The 18,357-nt window shown below is 28.9% G+C and overlaps 5 protein-coding genes across 7 annotated transcripts in view; 2 read left to right on the forward strand and 3 right to left on the reverse strand.

Moving 5' to 3' along the window:
• Positions 1-6,189, reverse strand: part of LOC118064640 (uncharacterized) — a 6,447-nt gene extending 258 nt beyond the window's left edge. The window contains exons 1-6 of the mRNA XM_035079379.1: positions 5,993-6,189; positions 5,755-5,868; positions 5,518-5,661; positions 5,324-5,435; positions 346-5,134; positions 57-267 (exon numbers count right to left, since the gene is read on the reverse strand). Coding sequence (XP_034935270.1) covers positions 57-267; positions 346-5,134; positions 5,324-5,435; positions 5,518-5,661; positions 5,755-5,868; positions 5,993-6,058 — 5,436 coding nt within the window. The 5' untranslated portion in view covers positions 6,059-6,189. The remainder of the gene's footprint in view (positions 1-56; positions 268-345; positions 5,135-5,323; positions 5,436-5,517; positions 5,662-5,754; positions 5,869-5,992) is intronic.
• A 267-nt stretch (positions 6,190-6,456) lies between these two features.
• On the forward strand, positions 6,457-8,667 carry LOC118064763 (haloacid dehalogenase-like hydrolase domain-containing 5). Its single transcript, XM_035079612.1, has 3 exons — positions 6,457-6,694; positions 7,153-7,976; positions 8,146-8,667. The coding sequence occupies exons 1-3, from the start codon at positions 6,638-6,640 to the stop codon at positions 8,456-8,458; spliced, it is 1,194 nt and encodes a 397-aa protein (XP_034935503.1). The 5' UTR covers positions 6,457-6,637; the 3' UTR covers positions 8,459-8,667.
• Positions 8,668-8,799: 132 nt separating this feature from the next.
• Positions 8,800-12,343, reverse strand: LOC118064723 (uncharacterized). 2 transcript variants are annotated; one of them, XM_035079534.1, is made up of 2 exons: positions 12,043-12,343; positions 8,800-10,829 (listed from the first exon to the last, which is right to left on the reverse strand). In XM_035079534.1, the coding sequence occupies exon 2, from the start codon at positions 10,824-10,826 to the stop codon at positions 9,387-9,389; it is 1,440 nt and encodes a 479-aa protein (XP_034935425.1). In that variant the 5' UTR covers positions 10,827-10,829; positions 12,043-12,343; the 3' UTR covers positions 8,800-9,386. The 2 variants fall into 2 exon arrangements, with proteins under 2 accessions (XP_034935425.1, XP_034935424.1); XM_035079533.1 differs by lacking the exon at positions 12,043-12,343 and adding an exon at positions 11,685-11,961.
• On the forward strand, positions 12,027-16,214 carry LOC118064722 (NPC intracellular cholesterol transporter 1-like). The gene is made up of 10 exons (XM_035079532.1): positions 12,027-12,860; positions 12,928-13,174; positions 13,272-13,342; positions 13,426-13,629; positions 13,735-14,939; positions 15,000-15,118; positions 15,189-15,350; positions 15,422-15,692; positions 15,814-15,935; positions 16,029-16,214. The coding sequence occupies exons 1-10, from the start codon at positions 12,769-12,771 to the stop codon at positions 16,191-16,193; spliced, it is 2,658 nt and encodes an 885-aa protein (XP_034935423.1). The 5' UTR covers positions 12,027-12,768; the 3' UTR covers positions 16,194-16,214.
• On the reverse strand, positions 16,001-17,236 carry LOC118064724 (uncharacterized). Of its 2 annotated transcripts, XM_035079536.1 has the most exons (4): positions 16,951-17,236; positions 16,783-16,864; positions 16,330-16,706; positions 16,001-16,189 (listed from the first exon to the last, which is right to left on the reverse strand). In XM_035079536.1, exons 1-3 carry the CDS (start codon positions 17,017-17,019, stop codon positions 16,360-16,362), a joined length of 498 nt encoding a protein of 165 aa, XP_034935427.1. In that variant the 5' UTR covers positions 17,020-17,236; the 3' UTR covers positions 16,001-16,189; positions 16,330-16,359. The 2 variants fall into 2 exon arrangements, with proteins under 2 accessions (XP_034935427.1, XP_034935426.1); XM_035079535.1 differs by having other exon boundaries at positions 16,001-16,706.
• Positions 17,237-18,357: the final 1,121 nt, after the last annotated feature.

Consider the following 18,357-nt stretch of genomic DNA (forward strand, 5'->3'; position numbering starts at 1 on the left):
CTTTTTTAACATTCTAAAGATCTTAATGATATCCACTAGAAGACAAAAATTTTTACCTCAAATGTTTTAAAATTTCCACAAAGAACAAGAGAAAACTTAGCCCTTGTCAAAGCTACGCAAAGTCGTTGACGATCTGATAAAAATCCAATACCATTACTTCGAACACATGACATTATTACAACATCACGTTCTTGTCCTTGAAAGCTGTCCACAGTATTAACTTCAGTTATTATTTTTTTTTTAATTTCCTCAGGTACATTTTCCATTCTAATGAAAAAAATTAAAGTAAATTAAAACCACAAAAATAAATATAAACAACTAATAGTAGTTTTTGTTGAATCTTACCTGTCGATAATCTTTTGATTAATTAATATTCGTTGATCATTATACGGCGTTATGATACCAATTCCAAGATTTTTTATTCTATGAGAATTTATTGCCATGGTGTAAATAAGATTGGCTACAAACGTTGCTTCATCAGTATTAGAAAATTTATTGCTATCATCTTGATGGGATGAAAGATTGAAAACTTTATAAAAATGAAACGGAAGACGTTCTCTAGGTGATACATTTTGTATAGCATTATTATAAAAATACCGATTAGGAAAAAGCATAATGCGATCTGACATACGATATTGTGTGTCTAGCATTATTATAGGATTATGTGGATTTCCATCAAACACTGAATGAATTCTAGCAAAAAGTGATTTATCAAATCCGAGATGTTTAGCTTGTTGTGAGATAATTGTTGCCGGTAATTGATTTGGATCGCCAACAAGGACTAAAGACGTTACTCCCAACATCAAAGGAATTAAAGTTTCTGGTTCTGAGCTTTGCGTAGCTTCATCAACAATACAAACTGATATTTTTCCGTTACTTTTGCCAAAAATTGATTCCATTTGATTAGTATAGCACGAAGATAGTGTACACGCAATGATATTTGCACCAGCTAGAATAGTATTTTCTGCTGCTTGGTGTATTTTTGCACGCAATTTCGAATTTATAGGGGCTGACGGATTGTAATTTGAAAAAAGTTCGTACTTAGCCCGAAAAGAAGCTAACTTTCTTGATAGATGTTGTCTTTGCATTTCAGTCATATCTTCTGCATTACATTCTTCTTTTAATGCATTTATATGAGCTAATAAATATTCTTTTTGTTTTTCAATGCTTTCAGAACTATTTTTAGCTGCATGATAATCCGTTAATGTTTTCTCAACATCACGTTTAGCAAGTTCTGATACATGAAATGATCTGACTGCAGGAGAAACAGCTTCTAATCGACCAATACGAACCATTTTAAATTTATATGCTGGATCTTCAACATTACTTCGAATGACTTTCAATCTTGAAACTATTTCATCAATTGCCGCATTTGATGGAGCACATACTAAAATTTTCATAAATTTTTGATTTTCATTTTTTTTTCTCCCATATAATATTTCCGTAATTAAATTTATAATAACTTTAGATTTTCCAGTGCCTGGAGGTCCTTGAATTAAAAATATTCCTGGTTTTTGGTTATGTACTGCTTCAGCGATTCTAAAAACACTTTCTCGTTGTTTTCTATTCAACATATCTTTTGTTACTAATGTTAATGATTCGTAATGAGATACAAATGGCAGTTTATAAGCTTCTGGAGTTGGATGTAAGATTGCATTGAGCAATGGAGATTGAGGTAGATAATGAAGAGCTTGTACCATTCGCATATATGATCGGAAGTATATTACAGTCTTTAATCTTCCAGGTTTTAGAGTTTGAGGAACAAAAGGTAATGCTTTTGTCATCATTGTATATGTGATCAATGTATGGGGATTTTTTATAAGTTTATTTAATGCTGTATTATACCTCGTACTAGGAATAATAGTAGTGTAATTCAATGTAGTAATATACGCGAATACGTGAGTATAGATCGTTTTTCCATCCTGAATTCCAGCTAATTCTAACATGACCAAATCTCCATAAACTGGGTAATGTTTTTGTCGTAAATCTTTTTCAGTTATTAATGCTTCAATCATGAACGTTGTTATTTTCATGTCTGACGAAGAATCTACTACTATTTGGCTCACTGATTGCTCTACGACAGAAGAATAAAGTACTGGACGCTTTTTAAGTGTTTCATAATCTTTTGACATTATGTACCACGTTTCTAATAGCATTAATGTTGACATAGTTTTGTAATAATGCATGTATGATGAGTAAGTTAATGATACTGAAGATATGTCCGCTCCATCAACAATTGGTGGTGGAATTTGACGATCTCGTTGTTCATTTAACCAAACCGGTCTCCATTGAAAAACTTTAAACAGAAATAATTCTACTTTTGGACAATCAACTTTAGCTTTACTTAAATCGTACTCCAGAAATTTTTTTCCAATTTTCATATCTTTTTGAGTGCATTTCATTTCAATTTTATTACCTTCATCAATAAGATAAACTTGAATTTTTGTTTTATCATTAAACCGAACTTTTTTCTTCACAGTTTTTTTGTTCTGCAAATCTCGTAAAATACCTCGAAGTGGCTGAATAATTTTATTTGTATCACATTGTTCCTTATAACATTTGATATTTGGTAGATTAACACTCACATTACTCGTAATAATAGGCTTAGTTTTATCTACATTATCATTTTCACTACTTATTTGTTTATTTTTTCTTTCTTCCATAGCTGCTTCTTTATCTATATCCATTTTTTCAATCTCATTATTATTTTCTTTTGCATCAATTCTCTGTTTAAATTTATTTTCTGATTTTGGTGATTTATCATCGGAATAGCTTACAGAAGTGCTGGAAATGACATCATAAAGATCTTGAGCAGCTGTATTTTGTTGTAGTTCTTGAATTTTAGGTACAATCAATCTTTCAACAGAACTATTATTACTTGATTCTTTTCCTATATTATCATTACTAATTTCATCAGGAGTAAGAAAAGCACCTCTATTTTTATTTGAAATCTTAACTTTAGGCTTGTTGATCCGCTTGTTAATATCTGTTTTCTGTTCAGACTTTTTCATTTCATCAGATTTGTGCTGAAGCTGCTTTAATCTCTCATTGCGTTCTTCTTTAATTTTTCTTTTCTGTTCATTTGAAAATTTCTGGTTTTTATTTAATGAAGTATAATCACCAAATTTACGCCGCAAACGTTCCAATCGTTTTTCTTTTTTGTTTAAATTATTACTTTCAGTTTGCTTATTTTCCTTTTTTCGAGACGCAATTGCTGTTTTATTAGATGTAAAAATATCATCATCACTGTTTTCACTATGATCTTTTATATTTCCAGAAGTACTAGCAGTAATATTTATACTGACACCACATCGCTCTCCTTTGGGCAAAAACGGTGGATCAACTTGCTCAATTTTTTTTCCTCGTTTATTAAATATAATAGGACAATTTCCTATCTTCGGAATTCCTTTTTTATCTATAGTATTATCAGTTTTTTCAGAAGTACTCGTGACTTTTAAAGCTTCCATAGCTTCTGAATCACCCCTCTCTTCATGAGATAAAAGTGATTGATTTAAGTTAACATCTATTTCTTCACTACTATTTTTTCTACTATCTTTACTTTTTTTATTTATTTTTTTTTCTTCCTTTGAAATTTTTTTGTCATGAAGATTGACTTGTTGAATCCTATCTATATTAGTTTCATTAACTTTCATACATTTATCTTCTGCTTCTTTATGTAATTTAGTGTATTTATGATCTGTAAGTACAGAATATGACTTAGCTTCACTATGACTATCACATATATTCATACTGGTATGTTGATCAGGTTCAACAGTTTTATGAAAACTGTTATCAATATTTGTATCATGGCACTTAGTATCTTTTTCAGAAATTTTATTCGATACATCATCTAAATTTTCTGTCATTTGTTCATTTGATGCTTTATTTGAGGTAGATTTAGATTGTTTAATACTTTTTTGTTTATTTCGTTTCTTTAAACTCTTTTCTTTCTTTTTCTTTGTCAATTCTTTATTTTTGAATTTTTCATCATTAAGTGTACTATAACTTTTCATAAATTTATCTTGAATAGTATCACTCTTATTGGATACGTGTGAGTCTATTATTTTTTTCGGTATTTCTGTAACGTTATTTTCATTGCCAGATATTTCTAGAATGTCGCTACTTATTTGGTTATCCTCATCTTCCGACTTTTGTTCGATCTCTTTAATTTCATCTACTAGTTTCCCTATAGCTTGCATAAAATAACTAACATCAACAACATTTTGTTTGTGAATTTCATTTCCTGTCACATCATTCAGCTGACCATATTTAACTTCTTGCCTTCTTTCTTGTTCTTCTTCACTATCCTCTAATTCCTCAACAATAAATTCCCTTTGTTGTTGTTCTTCTTCTTCTTTCGGTGGTTGAACTGTTATTTGAACTTGGTTTTCCAATTGGCTACCCAATAATTTATGTAGCCATGCTTTCGTGTTTTCATCATGATCATCTTCATTTTCATCATCTGTAAGTTCTATCAGAGGAATATCATCAAGCTCACCATAAGGATCAACAAGTTCTTCAAAATCGGTTGCAGACTCTTGTTTAATACTAGTTATATTATCATTATGAACTTCATCACTTATTATAATTTCATCAAACAATTGAGATCGTGGAAAATTAATTTCTTTTTCTTCTTCATCGTCAGAAAGACAAATAAGCTCTCCTTGAGAATAATTGTCATTATAACAGTCTAAATCTGACGATGTAACTTCTTGCTTAATATTTGACGTGCTTGGTTGAGAAGATAATTCGTCAAACATATCTGGACTTTCTGGTAAAGTGGATTCACATTTTATAAAATGAAAATTAACAGTTGCTTCCAATGGATCAAATTCATTTTCTGCCATGTTTTGATAAGTAGCGACATTTGTTGGAATAAATTCTGGTTTTGGAAACGAAGAACTGACTATTTTTTGTGGTATTTTATTTATTGATATTGTCTGGTTATTTTGCTCATTCGTAGTTGAAACATCATTTTCAATAGGTTCTAAGTCATCCAAATTAATTAATTCAATTTCCATATCAGAATTATTGTTGACAACATTTTTGTCTTCTTTTATAACAGATGGATGAATGACATTACTCTCGTTTGGTGGTATCTTACTAGGTGCATTTTTCATGACAGGAGTATCATCTAATAAGAAATAAACAAATAATAATGGAAATTTAATCATTTGTAGTAATTTCATATCGATTATGATTGAATTTAAAAAAGTTAGATAGTCAAAATAAAAATTAATATAAATATAAAATTTTAATCTAGATTAATTGTTTAATAAAAAATTATTCCTAACTCAAGAAGATAAGATAAAGTATTCTTTACCATCATCTATGATAACAATTTCCGGAGAATCTATTGGCTCGACTTTCGGAATTTTGGAAGGAATCTCTGAACATTCAGTCTTCAATTTTCGTTTATGCGGAGCTTCATTTTCCTAAAAAAAAACTTATTTTAATCGAAGTCAAAATCTTATTTCATATTGATTATTGTAAAAAATCATAACCAAAATAACATACCAGACGTTTCAATTTGTAAACAAACGTATCTGGTAGTATGTTCTGAAGCTCTCCACAGGCAATTCCAATCGTATCATTCACTTTTACGTGAGTTGGAGTATGAGGATGAATTTGATTACCATTCAAAAATACCCCATTGGAACTCTGAAATTAAAAGGACTCGGAAATAAATAATTAACCCATTATATGATACAGATGCAGCAAAATTGATTTATCTTTATTAACAAATAAACTTACTCCTGAATCAATTATTTTAACACTTGATGCTGTCACGATAAACACACAATGTTTGCGTGAAATCAATGGACTAACTCTAACGATTTCGTTATTTTTTTCTCTTCCATAAGTATACTGAAATAAATAAAACCTATGATCCATTTGTGCTTCGGCTTGGGCGAATAATAAAGATGACTAAAGAAACTTCAATGTTCTATGAATGCAAAAGAATGCATTCATTACAAATAAATAATCTCACCGTTTCATCCCGTTTGAGGAGAATTTTTTCATTTGAATTAACACGTTCCAAAATAAAATCACCCATAATACTGTTGTGATATAATTCATAAAGGTAGAAAAATTAATTAAAATATAATAATAAATGCATTAAACAAATCAAAGTAACCCTGACATTGTTACGTCTATTACTCTAATCAGCATCAGAGTATATAATGTTAGTAATTAAACTATACTTTCTTTATCGTATAAAATTGATATCAAAAATAGAAAGAGAAAACAATCTCCATACCGGCTTTTTTGTACCTCTATCTTGTCATAAATGAATTATTTTGCGATAAGAACAGTTCTCCTCTGATAACTGATTTGTTGCCAACGAATGATAATAAATATTCACATTACCATCAGAGACAACTCGTAGTCAAATAAAACACATCAAGCGCTGTTAACCCATCACATTTCATATGCTACCCTCAGTGTAATTAATCAGTGTTGAAGATTAAAGTTCAGTTTCTTTTTAGGTTTTGTAGAAATACTTTATGAGATTGTTACTTAATGAATAAGTATAATATTTTTATGGCTTAAAATGTGTAGCTAAATAAAATAATGACTGAAAAATATTAACAATCAATTTTAATTGATAAAATAATACTTTTTTATTGCCAAAATGGCCATAATGAAAATATTACTACGTCCAGAAATTAGCAAATTTTGTGGCATAAGAGTAAGTTTGTCAATAAATAATAAATTTTACATCCAAAAGTCTAAATTCTCAGTGACTTATTTATTTTGTTATTAATTTTAACTCTAATATACTAATTTTATGGTTTTCTTTGTTTTAATATTTGTAACAAATCTATGAACGCATTGGTATTCTATTAGCTGACTATGTTTTGAGAATTGATTGCTTTAACTTGTAACAATATTATTTATTTTGAATCATTCAATGGCATTGTCTAATCATTTAGTTTGATGTCAAATGCGTTGATTAAGATATATCTATGCTTAAATAAAAAGTAGGTCAAGGCGAATTTAAAAATACTATTACCTTGTTTAAAGTCATAATATTTAAATTTAGATGTAAAAAATACACTCTTTAAATAACAATGAATTGTCTGATAAAATATTATAATATATTTTCCAGTCGAATGTTATAATAAAAAAAATTTATAATTTTTTCAGAATTTTAGCTCAAAACCAAAGCCAAAGTTTGGAATAATTTTTGACATTGATGGAGTCATAGTGAGAGGCAATACCGTATTGTCACCAGTACCAGAAGCTTTCAAACGTTTGAGAGAAAGCAATGGAAAGTTTCGTATTCCTACATTATTTGTAACAAATAGTGGCAGTTCTTTACCTGCTGAAAAGGCTGAAGATTTATCAAAATGGATTGGTTGTGAAATAACAGAAGATCAAGTTGTACTAGCACATTCACCACTACAAATGTTCAAACAATTCCACAATAAGCATGTTCTTATATCAGGACAAGGTCGAATTAAACAAATAGCTTCAGAATTAGGATTTAAAAGCACAATAACAATTAACGAATTAGTTGAAAATTTTCCTAGTTTAGATTATGTAAACAAAGATAAGAGAAATCCACGTTGTGGACCCATAGATCCTAATTTTAAGCCGATTGAAGGCATTGTTCTGTTAAGTGAACCTATTATATGGGAAACACCTTTACAGTTGATGGTAGATTTATTAATTTCGAACGGAATGCCGTCTGGCTTGCCATCAGCACTTCCTTATCCTCATATACCAGTCATAGCATGTAATATGGATTTATTTTGGGTTTCTGAAGCTCCAATTCCTAGATATGGTCATGGAGCTTTTCTAGTCTGCTTAGAATCATTGTATAAAAAAGCCACTGGCAAAGATTTAATTTATTCAGCACTTGTTGGTAAACCGAGTGAAGTTACATATTATCATGCTAATCAAATGATTATGAACTATGCCAAGAAGATTGGAATTGATCATAATATTGATACTATTTATGCTGTTGGGTAAGTTGAATTGTTGAGCTTCATGTTAATTATTAAATTTTTTTATTTTCTTTCATCAAAAGGAATGAATTTGAAAAAAAAAAAATTTATTTTTATTCTATCTTTATTTTTTATATAGAATAATTTGTCATTATACAAAAACTGATATCTTTCTTCTTGTTTTTTTCAGTGACAATATTAATACCGATATCTTTGGTGCAAATTTATATGATAAATATTTAGCAAGATACTCAAAAGGAAAAATGACGAAATCTCGTGGACTAGAATCATTATTAGGTGATAATTTAATTCCTCCAAACATAAAAGCTTGTATCAGTATTTTAGTAGAAACTGGTGTACATAAACGAGACTCAGAATTTAAATCAGATCATTGTCCCAGAGATTTTCTTCCACTTGAAGAAGGTTTGTCTAGGCCGGCTTTTGTAGTTAAAGATGTTGGAGAAGCAATAAATCTTATCTTGGAAGAAGAAAATGTAGAGTAGAAAGTACAAATTTTTGAAATTTTTGAATAGAACAGTGTATTATATTTCAGACAATTTATGAATTTCATTTTGATCAATTACGATTGTAAAAAATTTTTTGTATACATAGACGAGTTATTTTTAAAATTTTTTAGCAAGAATTGATGTAATAACACTTAATGATAAATAGTTATGTCAATAATGCTAATGTATAAATAATTTTATTAATCTTTTGACGATACAAATATTTTATTAGAAATAATTGAATTATTACAATTTTCTAACAAAATTTTTTGCTTAAGCTTTCATAGTATTGTTTTTTTTTGTTTCATATTCGCAAGTGCCAGCGAATTAGTTTATTTTTTTCTAACGTACAACTATACATATATACAAAATATATTTTTTTATAAAACAATATTATCAAAGTTATAAAGTATATTTGAATAATATTTTAGACTGTACATGAGATAGAGTTGGAATACAACTTCCCCTTAAAATGTCGTTTGAATTAGAATATCTCATTATGATGAAAAAAATGAGACTTTAATAAAAAAAAAGGATGTATGAATAAATAATAAAAATAAATGTCTTTTCATGAGGTTCATTATTAATAATTTTTTATTACTTTACTGCTTTGTAAAAATAACTTTCTTCTCTCGTCTAGACTAAATTATTTAAAGAAAAAAAAAATCAATTGTAGTAAATGTGTAATTGATAATTATGCTGAGTGTTATATAGTCTAGATCTCATGACCTGTGGGTCGTGCTTTCAATTACTCATTTAAAATAATTGTGTAATAATCGATTCGTAAAACAGTCTGCAATTTCAATGGTGTCAAAGAGACCACGTGAGGTTTATGACCCTGAACCTTAGTTTGAATTCATTCTAAATGTAATGAATTCTTTATTTCTTCATTATCTTCAACAGTTATAAATCTGATACTACGTTGTCATTTACAATCTTTTTTATCACCATTCACATTATTTTCATAATACTCAATAGCTGCACGAACTTTCTCTTCAAGTTCATTCAACGTTTCTTCACTTATATAACCATTGCCATCAGCTGATCTACCAAAAGATCTTTTAGAGATAATTGCAGAGAGCATGAGAGTTAAAGCAGGTATTGAAAGACCAAGAAGAAACATTGGATTCATTATATTCTTCATTCCGTGTTTTTTAAAGCTACGATAGAGTTCATTCCACATACTAGGCTCTTCACGAGAACCAAGTTTTCCATAAAGCCAAGGTTTAATTTTTCCTGTTTTTGCAATATAGTTATAATAATAAGGATCGTAAGATTGAGCATATAATTGGGAATACAGAAGATTACCGTCTACCGGAGGACTTGTTATTGGTGGTGGATGCGCTGAATAAACAACAGGACTATTAGCAGAATATGGACCATAGCGTCGATTAGCCCGTTTGTTATAAGAATTATAACCAACATGAAGAGATTCTTGTGGTCCATAGTCACTCATCAGTCGCGATTGCAAGTATTTCTTATTAGCAGGTCGGCCTTGATTATAAATATAAGAATTTCTCATTCCAGGTCGATAATAATATGGTTTATTTTTAATGCCTTGATACCATGGAGATTGAATAGATCTCAATGATTGAGCTTGGTAAAGTTTTTGAGTCTCCGGTAATTCTGGAATTGATTGAAAATTAGGTAAATCATCAATCTGATCAGGAATTGCTTGATTAGTATTTACTCGTTGGTTTGGTAAAAACTGTAGTGTTTTTACATTAGCCGTATTATAATTTTCGACATTCAACGATGGATCGTACTGGACTGGAGACTGATTAACTTGTTCTTGAGTTTGAAGATATTTTTCCAGGGCATACTGCGATTCTTCGGGCGTTTGTGAATTTAAAAAACTATTGAGCGCTTCGTTTGACACTGATGAAGCAATTTGTCTCGGTGAGGCACGAATTTTCTCTGAACTATCGCGTTGATTCGTTGAGTATTCTTCTCTTGATTGCATTTGCATATGGGATGTTGAATCAAGTACTTTGATTGACGGATTTGCTGGAGATGCTTGATGTACCGTAGCACTTGGCATGAGTTTCACATTATTATTATTTTTATTTTCATTATTATAACTCACATCTTTTAATTGGACATTTATTGGTTTAACATCGATTGATGTCTTTAGTAATTTTTCTCTAATCTGATTATCTAAAAGACTTCTTGATTCTGCAGTTAATGAGTCAGGAGAGTTTTTATTTAAGCCATTTGATTCTGATGCTCTTTGTCCATTTGTTCTCTCATAATTCTGTGACTCTTCTGCTGTGTAATCTGTATTGTCTGTTAATGAATTCCCATTAAAATTCAGCTGAGCATCAGCTACGACAATACAAAAGATCAGCAAATAAATTTTTGGCATTTTCTGAAATCAAAATTAATTATAAATTAAGAGATATGAATAGATTTGTTAATGTAAATGAACTAATTATTTGCTATAACAGAAATTAATGGAAAATAAAATATAGTTCAAATTACAATATTTCGCGGTCATCAAGTCTATTTATTTAGCAATATTCAACCCATTTTTCTACACCAAAACGGATTTATACGTGATTTTGTTGCGTGAAAATTTTTTTTTCAGCGGAACGGCATTAGCACTTGACTAGAAACAACTTCCTATTCCTACCTTACTAGTTTTATAGGCATTGAGAGTACATTACGGTAAATCATTAAAGTTCTTTAAAATTCAACTGAATTTTTTTTTAACTGGCATATTTTATAAAGTAAATAATGAATAAAGAAGAGCCATAAATGAAGATAAGATCCCGTTAAAATGGTACATCAGACATACAATAATGCTGTTTATTTGGCGTGAATCCAAGTGACCAACTATTTTTTAGGTCTAGGAGTATTAAATCAATGACCCAGAGAGCGAACTTGAACGACCCATTCGAGACATCGCCCCAAGACTTTCTAAAACCGTTATGCATTTCATAATTAAATTGATGAATTCAGCACATGGATAAGCTTGGTACGTATTCATTAATTCATTGATAACTTTAGATATTTAGATAAGCTTCTTTAGGTGATTTGTGATTAATGACAAAAGATTTATGGGTATAGCTTTGCAGGGCCAACACTGAATGTCAATATCAAAGCATGTGCGAAGATAAAATTAATGGAAGCTCGTAAATCAGAAATTTAGCAAGCGTAGATGAAATGTTGGATCATAATTCGTTATATCGGTTCATCACGGCTCGACGATTGCAACACTTACCAATCACACACTTAGTACGAATTTATGTAAACGTTAACTGGAAGTCTTCTAATATTAATCACAAATATTCAACAACACTGAATCTGTTGAACTTGGAACGTTGATAAAGCAATTAATTACACTCCAAAAATCCACCTGACACCAGTTGATATTGCTATAAACTTTGGCGAGCACGTCCATCGGAGAGACTAGAGTCAGAAACACTAAGAGATGTTTCAGAATGAGAAAGGCGTCCGCTCTCTGTTGTAAATCCCTACTTTTGATATGATTACCACGCGGTAAAATGCCTTGTTCTCCTTGATCACCTCACCGTCTTCTTTTACTACCGGTAAACATCGCGTGCATGCCTTCAGCTTACCTACATCTCCAACCTGTCTGGCCACTTTCAACCTACGAAAATATAAAAAAGAAAGTCTTTCGTTTAAAGTTCATGAATTAGGTTTATTTTTGTCTTAAATCTTTTTTTTTTTAATCTCAGTGTCCCCGATTATGCTGAGTTATTAACTGTTATTAATAACATATTCAGAGCATTAAGCTATTATTATTTACTAAATAATCACTATTAAATGCGCAATTACGAATGATAGATCAATTGTCTGAATGTGTAGTTTTATAAGAGAAAAAGTTTTAATTTTTTTTATACACTCGACGCGTGCCAGTCGTTATTTGTACCGTTAATTCACAGCTATTATACTTAGGTTATCCTGTTTGATTCTAGTGCAACAAAAGATTATTCAGTTGTTTTGAGATAATTATTGCATGGCTATGATTATGGTTAAATTGCCATAAAAATGAAAATAAAAAGAAAAAGTTTAAATGTCGTTTATTTTTAAAATTTCATTATTTGTATTAGGATGCAATATTATCAATAAATTAAGAACAAAAAAAAGATGTTAAGTTATGAAAATTAATTGACGCCTACATATTTTTCACGGTCAATATCTTCACACAAGTTCGCAATGATGATCAAACCGTCAATTATATTATATAATTATAGCAGATTACTTTTAATGAATTATATGAGCATAAGGGTTTCGAAACGTCTACTACTCAGTCTACATTCAGATAGCAAGTCTTCAGAATCATGGAGACAAAAGGCTCGATAAGAAACACGTGGAAGAAATGTAAAGACTCAAGTTTCTGTAACAGTTTTCACTTTGAACAAATATTTTACCGGTGAGTATTGCCCACATTCCTTTTAATTGTCTGAAAAAAAAATGAATAAATAACATATATTTTACAGTATAGGATTAAGTATAGGAAACAAACCTTGGCTATGGTTAATAGCTTCTTTATGCATAAGTGGTGCCTGTGGTCCTGGACTATTTTTTTGGAAAGAAGGAGTTGATGATGTTGAGCTGTACATTCCGGAAAATTCTGTAGTGCGCTCTGATGCAATGTGGGTTAAAGAAAATTTTAAAAATGACCTAAAATATGAGAGTATTATTATAACTGCACCAAATGTTCTAGAGCCTGAAGTACTTTATGCGGTAATATTAGCTATATTTGATAAAAAATGAAAATTATTGTTCAAATTTAATTATAATTTGTACAAACTAAAATTTGTTTCTAACTTTTAATTAACAGATAGATGAAATTGAAAATAGTATTGAAAATATCATTGTAAATAATCAAACATGGCATGATGTTTGTGCTGGGTGAGAAACTGATCAAAATACATAATTAATATAAAATATTAAAAAAAAACAAACATTAATAAGTTCAATTATTCAATATATAGATATCTTACATGGTTTCAAAATGATAATTCTATTGATAAAGAAGATTTTCCTAATGAAGGACTTGTAGCTTTAAAAAGTATAATGCCTGAAAAAAGTTGTATTTATCAATCAATATTAAAACTTTGGAAGGTAAATGGAGTTGACATTAGTAGTTTGACAAAAGAAAGAATACTGGATGATATAACGACAGCACTGAAAGCCAGGTATTTTATTAAAGATTATAAAAATTCAACTGACTAAATACAATTATTTTTATAAATGAAAAAGAATAAAAAAAATAGAAAATCAACTAAAAATGATTATTTCAGAGATAAAGGAAATTTATTAACAGACATTGCACCGTTACTCTCACGGATAGAGAGCGATAAAAATACCGGAAAAGTAATTGGTGCTAAAGCAATATTATTAAACTGGATGTTGAAAAAATCGAATCAGCATTCTCCAGATTGGGAACTAGAATTTATCAAAAGAGCACTATTTTCGAATTATTCCTTACCAGAAGGCGTAAAAATTTATGCCATCACCTCACGAAGTTTCAAAGACGTCTTATTTCAAGTTTTACACAATAATTTTGCTATTTTATTTTGTGGTTTGGCACTGATCATTGTTTACGTTATGATAATGATAGGAAAATGCAATCAAGTTCAACAAAGAATTTACCTCTCTTTGATGGGAGTATCTGTTGTTGGTCAAGCAATTTTATCGTCTTACGGTGTTTGTTTTTACATGGGTTATTCTTATGGTCCCATTCATCCTGTTCTTCCATTTTTACTTCTTGGCATTGGAGTTGATGACATGTTTGTAATCATCCAAAGCTTAGAGAGTCTTACACAAACTAAAAAAAAATTAAAAGTTCCTGAACGTATTGCACAAACACTTCAACAGTCAGGAATGTCGATAGCAATTACATCTTTGACAAATATAGTAGCATTTGCTATTGGAATCACCACTGTTATGCCTTTTCTAGAATCATTTTGCGCATTTGCAACCATGGGAATATTTTTTTTATTTATTTTTGAGATAATGTTCTTCATAAGTTGTCTGGTATTAGATGAAAGAAGATTGGAATTAGCAAAAGATGGATGTTGTTGTCAATCAAAACCTAATTGGAAGCCTAATACATGTAGCCAACGTAATTTACAACATGATGTTTTTATAAAAATTATTGGTCCAATCGCTATGAAACCAAAGATAAAAATTTTCATCATATTGTTGACGATCTTTCTGTTTGGTATTAATATTTGGGGAGTATATAATTTGGAAAGCAATTATGATCCATTAATGTACTTAAATAAAGAGTCTTATCCTCTGCAATTTAGTGAGAAACTAATTGAATATTTTCCAAGATACGGAAAATTAGCTAATATTTATTTAGCTGGTGTAGATTACTACGAAGATAGAGAAGCACTTTCACAATTATTTCAAGAACTCAGTCAAAATCCTTATATTAATAACAAAACTTTGAATCCTTGGTTTATTGCTTATGACAAATGGCTAATTAACACTACAAAAGGTAAATACTAATTGAAACTATTTTAAACAATTAAACGCAAAATAATTAATATTTTTTTAGATATTGATAGAGATGAATACTTTGGATCTCTATCAGAATTTTTATTAACTAGAAAAGGACAATCTTATGTTAAAGATATAAAATTTAATCGATTACCAATAGTTGATTACAATATTACGGTAAGATTTTTACAAAAAAAAAAAAAAAATGAAAATAAAATTTATAATTAATTGTTTTCATTAATTTTAGACTTCAAAAATTCAAATACAGCATGTCCATATGAACACAACGACTGATCAAGTTAAAGCAATGAGAATGATTCGAGAGATTATGAAATCAATTAATTTTACCCAAGGCATTGAACATTTTGCTATTTTTTCACAAGATTATATATCATGGACAGCAAATCAGGTAAATTTTTTATTAATATAATTCAAAATCTTATTTTAAAAGTATTACAGTTGTATAATGAATTTTTTTAGATTATTGGAGGAGAGTTGATACGAAATTTATGCCTAGAAATTTTTGCTATTGGTTTGGTGTCTATTTTGGTACTACGTGATTTGAAAGTATCTATATGGGTGATATGCTGTGTTCTACTTACATTAGTGGATTTATTAGGGTCTATGCATTATTTAGGATTGACTATTGAAATTTCTACCAGTATTATTATTCTTTTGTGCGCTGGATTATCTGTTGATTATGCAGCTCATGTAGGACTTGAATTTACTCTGCTCAAAGGAACGAAAAATGGTAATTGAATGTATTTACTTATTGATTTTTTTAGAGGATTAAATAATAATTTAGAAATATTTTTATATAAATATCATTCGTATCCATGTACATTTTATTTATCTCATTTTTTTAATAATAGAAAGATCCATCACTACGCTAGGAATCATAGGTCCTGCTGTGTTTAATGGTGGTTTCAGTACTTTTTTAGCATTTGTTCTACTTGCTACAAGTAAAGCATACTTATTTAGTACTTTTTTTAAAGTAAGTTTATTTTTGAATTATTATTACGTAGATATATGTTATCTGTTTCAACTAAAAAACATCAATGAAATTTTTTTGACACTTTATTTACAGCTTTTTACATTAGTTGTGATGTATGGTCTATTCCATGGTTTATTATTTTTGCCAGTCGTGTTGAGCATATTTGGACCAAACAATAAAAATGAACTTGAAGTTAAAATTGATAGTATGTCTTGGGATCCTAAAGACTCAAACAAACTTTCTACAATTCCACTCTAAATGAAAAAAAAAAAATAAAAATCGGACGCCAAATAAGCTAAATTAATTATAATTATAATTACTGCTCTGAACTTTTCACTATGTTATTTTGAAAACATATTTTTAAGGTATAAAAATATTAGTAAATATTATTTACATTCAAAATAAAATTTTTTCTACTTATTTTTTATTTTTTTTTTCTTGGCTTTACTTCAAGCCATTCATCTTCAACAGCAGTTTCTTTTACATGTTCTGACATTTCGTCTTCTTCTCCACCATTACTAACTTCACTAGTCGATGGTCCATCACTAATTTGTTTTCTTATCATATCTCTTGATAAAATCCACGATTTTAATGCCGGTAATTTTTCCATTTCTGCCATTGCTGTTTTCTCATCACTATTTAGACAATATTGATAAAATCTCAATAATTGTTGAGCAACTTCAATTGCACTGTTATCTTGTAGCTCTGTATTGAATTCAGTATCCATGTATTCTTCTAACTCTCCTGCAACTTCATCACTCGAAAGGTTTTCTACAATACAAGAACAATATTGTCAACATTAAAATATTATATTCACTGGTTCATTAAGAGTTTAATTATTTTTTACCATTCATATAAATAACTTCAGTAATGTATGGGCAGAATTCAATCGCTTTATCTTTAGATCCCATACCATGTTCAACAGCCATCTACAACGTGTTTACAGTTTTTAAATCATTTAAGAAAAAGAAACCTTTATATATGAGTATAAAATTTAAAAATATGTATTATTTACCCTCAATGCAGTCCAATTACTAAAAATACGTTGTGTGATTTGTAGAAAAAAGTCACGAGTATTTTCCATGATTGGTTTAATTGAAAAATTTTTTAGAGTACCTATTGCATTTATATTTGTTTTCTAACCTCATAACCTTTAAATATGATAAGTTTTGAGTATAAAAACATCAAAAAAGATTATATAAAAAAGAATATATGCATTTATTATTAAAATTTTTTAAACTCTAGTATATTTAAAAAAAAATTGTCCAAGTGAAAAAACAATTCATATGTATAACAATAGAAATTTTTGGAGCCGGTATATGCCACATGATAAATAATTTTCACTAATTCGGAATTTTACCAAGGTTTTTTTTTATTAACAGACAATATAGATACATCAATAAATTCTTTGTTATAGTTTTGTTCAATATGTCGGTAAATTTGAAAACTTCTGATGTAATTTTACCAATATGGTGAGGAAAAAGCTTTCACGACAGACCGCAGTGGCGCTAATTTGGCGCGGAAAAGATTAGAAAGATCAAAATAAAGATGGTGTCATTTTCAGTATGAGTTACTGCGTCTTATTCGCGAGTAAAATGAGTAATGTGATAATTTTTGACTAAAGAGTTTTATCAATATCAAAAGTTAAATGTTTATAATATTAAAATAACAATAATGTGGTGCTTAAAATTAAAATAAAAACAACCATTCAAACTCACTGTAAGTATATTTTGATAAATTTATTTTTATTGAAAATAAGCATAAATTTCATGTAAACTATAATCAATTAACTTAAATACATTTTGGTTGATAATTTATCATATTCATTCAATTTTTTAGCATACAAGTAGGATATGTAAAAAAATTATAAAAACAATTGTAGTTACTGTTAATTCTTACATCAAACACATGCTAAAAATAGTATGACTATTTTATGTACATTTAATAAATATAAATCATTAGTAACATAATTGAAAAGATAAAGCAATCGTTAATAATTGGGTAAACGTTGTACATCCAATTTATTAGATTTTTAAGACTACAGAGTACGATCATTCGATTGGAATAGGGAAAATACATTACTATAATAATAAATTCATTATAGATTCTATGTAGACATATGGCACTCTTATTGGATTTATTTTGAAGAATATAAAAAAGACCTACATCATTTTCCTAATTATTAAACAATATTTTCATAAAACATATGAGTGCATTTTTATTGTTGAAATGCGTCTAGGCTTGACTTTTATAAGTAAAATTAATATCACTATATTGACATTTATTTTGAATGTTTCATACCAGAGCTTAAATTATTACTGTTTACATAATTTAATCCTAAATTTCAACAGTCATTGTCATTAATTATTTGATTAATCACACGCGATATATTTACGCTTCTAAATATTATAACATTATTTTT

The sequence above is a fragment of the Chelonus insularis genome, unplaced genomic scaffold (genome assembly GCF_013357705.1).
Source record: "Chelonus insularis isolate UGA/USDA-ARS -01 unplaced genomic scaffold, ASM1335770v1 contig_24_pilon, whole genome shotgun sequence".
Lineage (NCBI taxonomy): Eukaryota > Metazoa > Arthropoda > Insecta > Hymenoptera > Braconidae > Chelonus > Chelonus insularis.

Excerpts from the sequence above, each read along its gene's own strand:
- LOC118064763 (XM_035079612.1), top strand. The coding sequence starts at position 6,638 with ATGGCCATAATGAAAATATTACTACGTCCAGAAATTAGCAAATTTTGT. Across the intron at positions 6,695-7,152 it reads GCAAATTTTGTGGCATAAGA|AATTTTAGCTCAAAACCAAA; the intron begins GTAAGTTTGTCA and ends TAATTTTTTCAG. Across the intron at positions 7,977-8,145 it reads GATACTATTTATGCTGTTGG|TGACAATATTAATACCGATA; the intron begins GTAAGTTGAATT and ends TGTTTTTTTCAG.
- LOC118064723 (XM_035079534.1), bottom strand. The coding sequence starts at position 10,826 with ATGCCAAAAATTTATTTGCTGATCTTTTGTATTGTCGTAGCTGATGCT.
- LOC118064722 (XM_035079532.1), top strand. The coding sequence starts at position 12,769 with ATGGAGACAAAAGGCTCGATAAGAAACACGTGGAAGAAATGTAAAGAC. Across the intron at positions 12,861-12,927 it reads TTTGAACAAATATTTTACCG|TATAGGATTAAGTATAGGAA; the intron begins GTGAGTATTGCC and ends TATATTTTACAG. Across the intron at positions 15,351-15,421 it reads TATCATGGACAGCAAATCAG|ATTATTGGAGGAGAGTTGAT; the intron begins GTAAATTTTTTA and ends GAATTTTTTTAG.
- LOC118064724 (XM_035079536.1), bottom strand. The coding sequence starts at position 17,019 with ATGGAAAATACTCGTGACTTTTTTCTACAAATCACACAACGTATTTTT. Across the intron at positions 16,865-16,950 it reads GTAATTGGACTGCATTGAGG|ATGGCTGTTGAACATGGTAT; the intron begins GTAAATAATACA and ends AACACGTTGTAG. Across the intron at positions 16,707-16,782 it reads TGAAGTTATTTATATGAATG|AAAACCTTTCGAGTGATGAA; the intron begins GTAAAAAATAAT and ends CTTGTATTGTAG.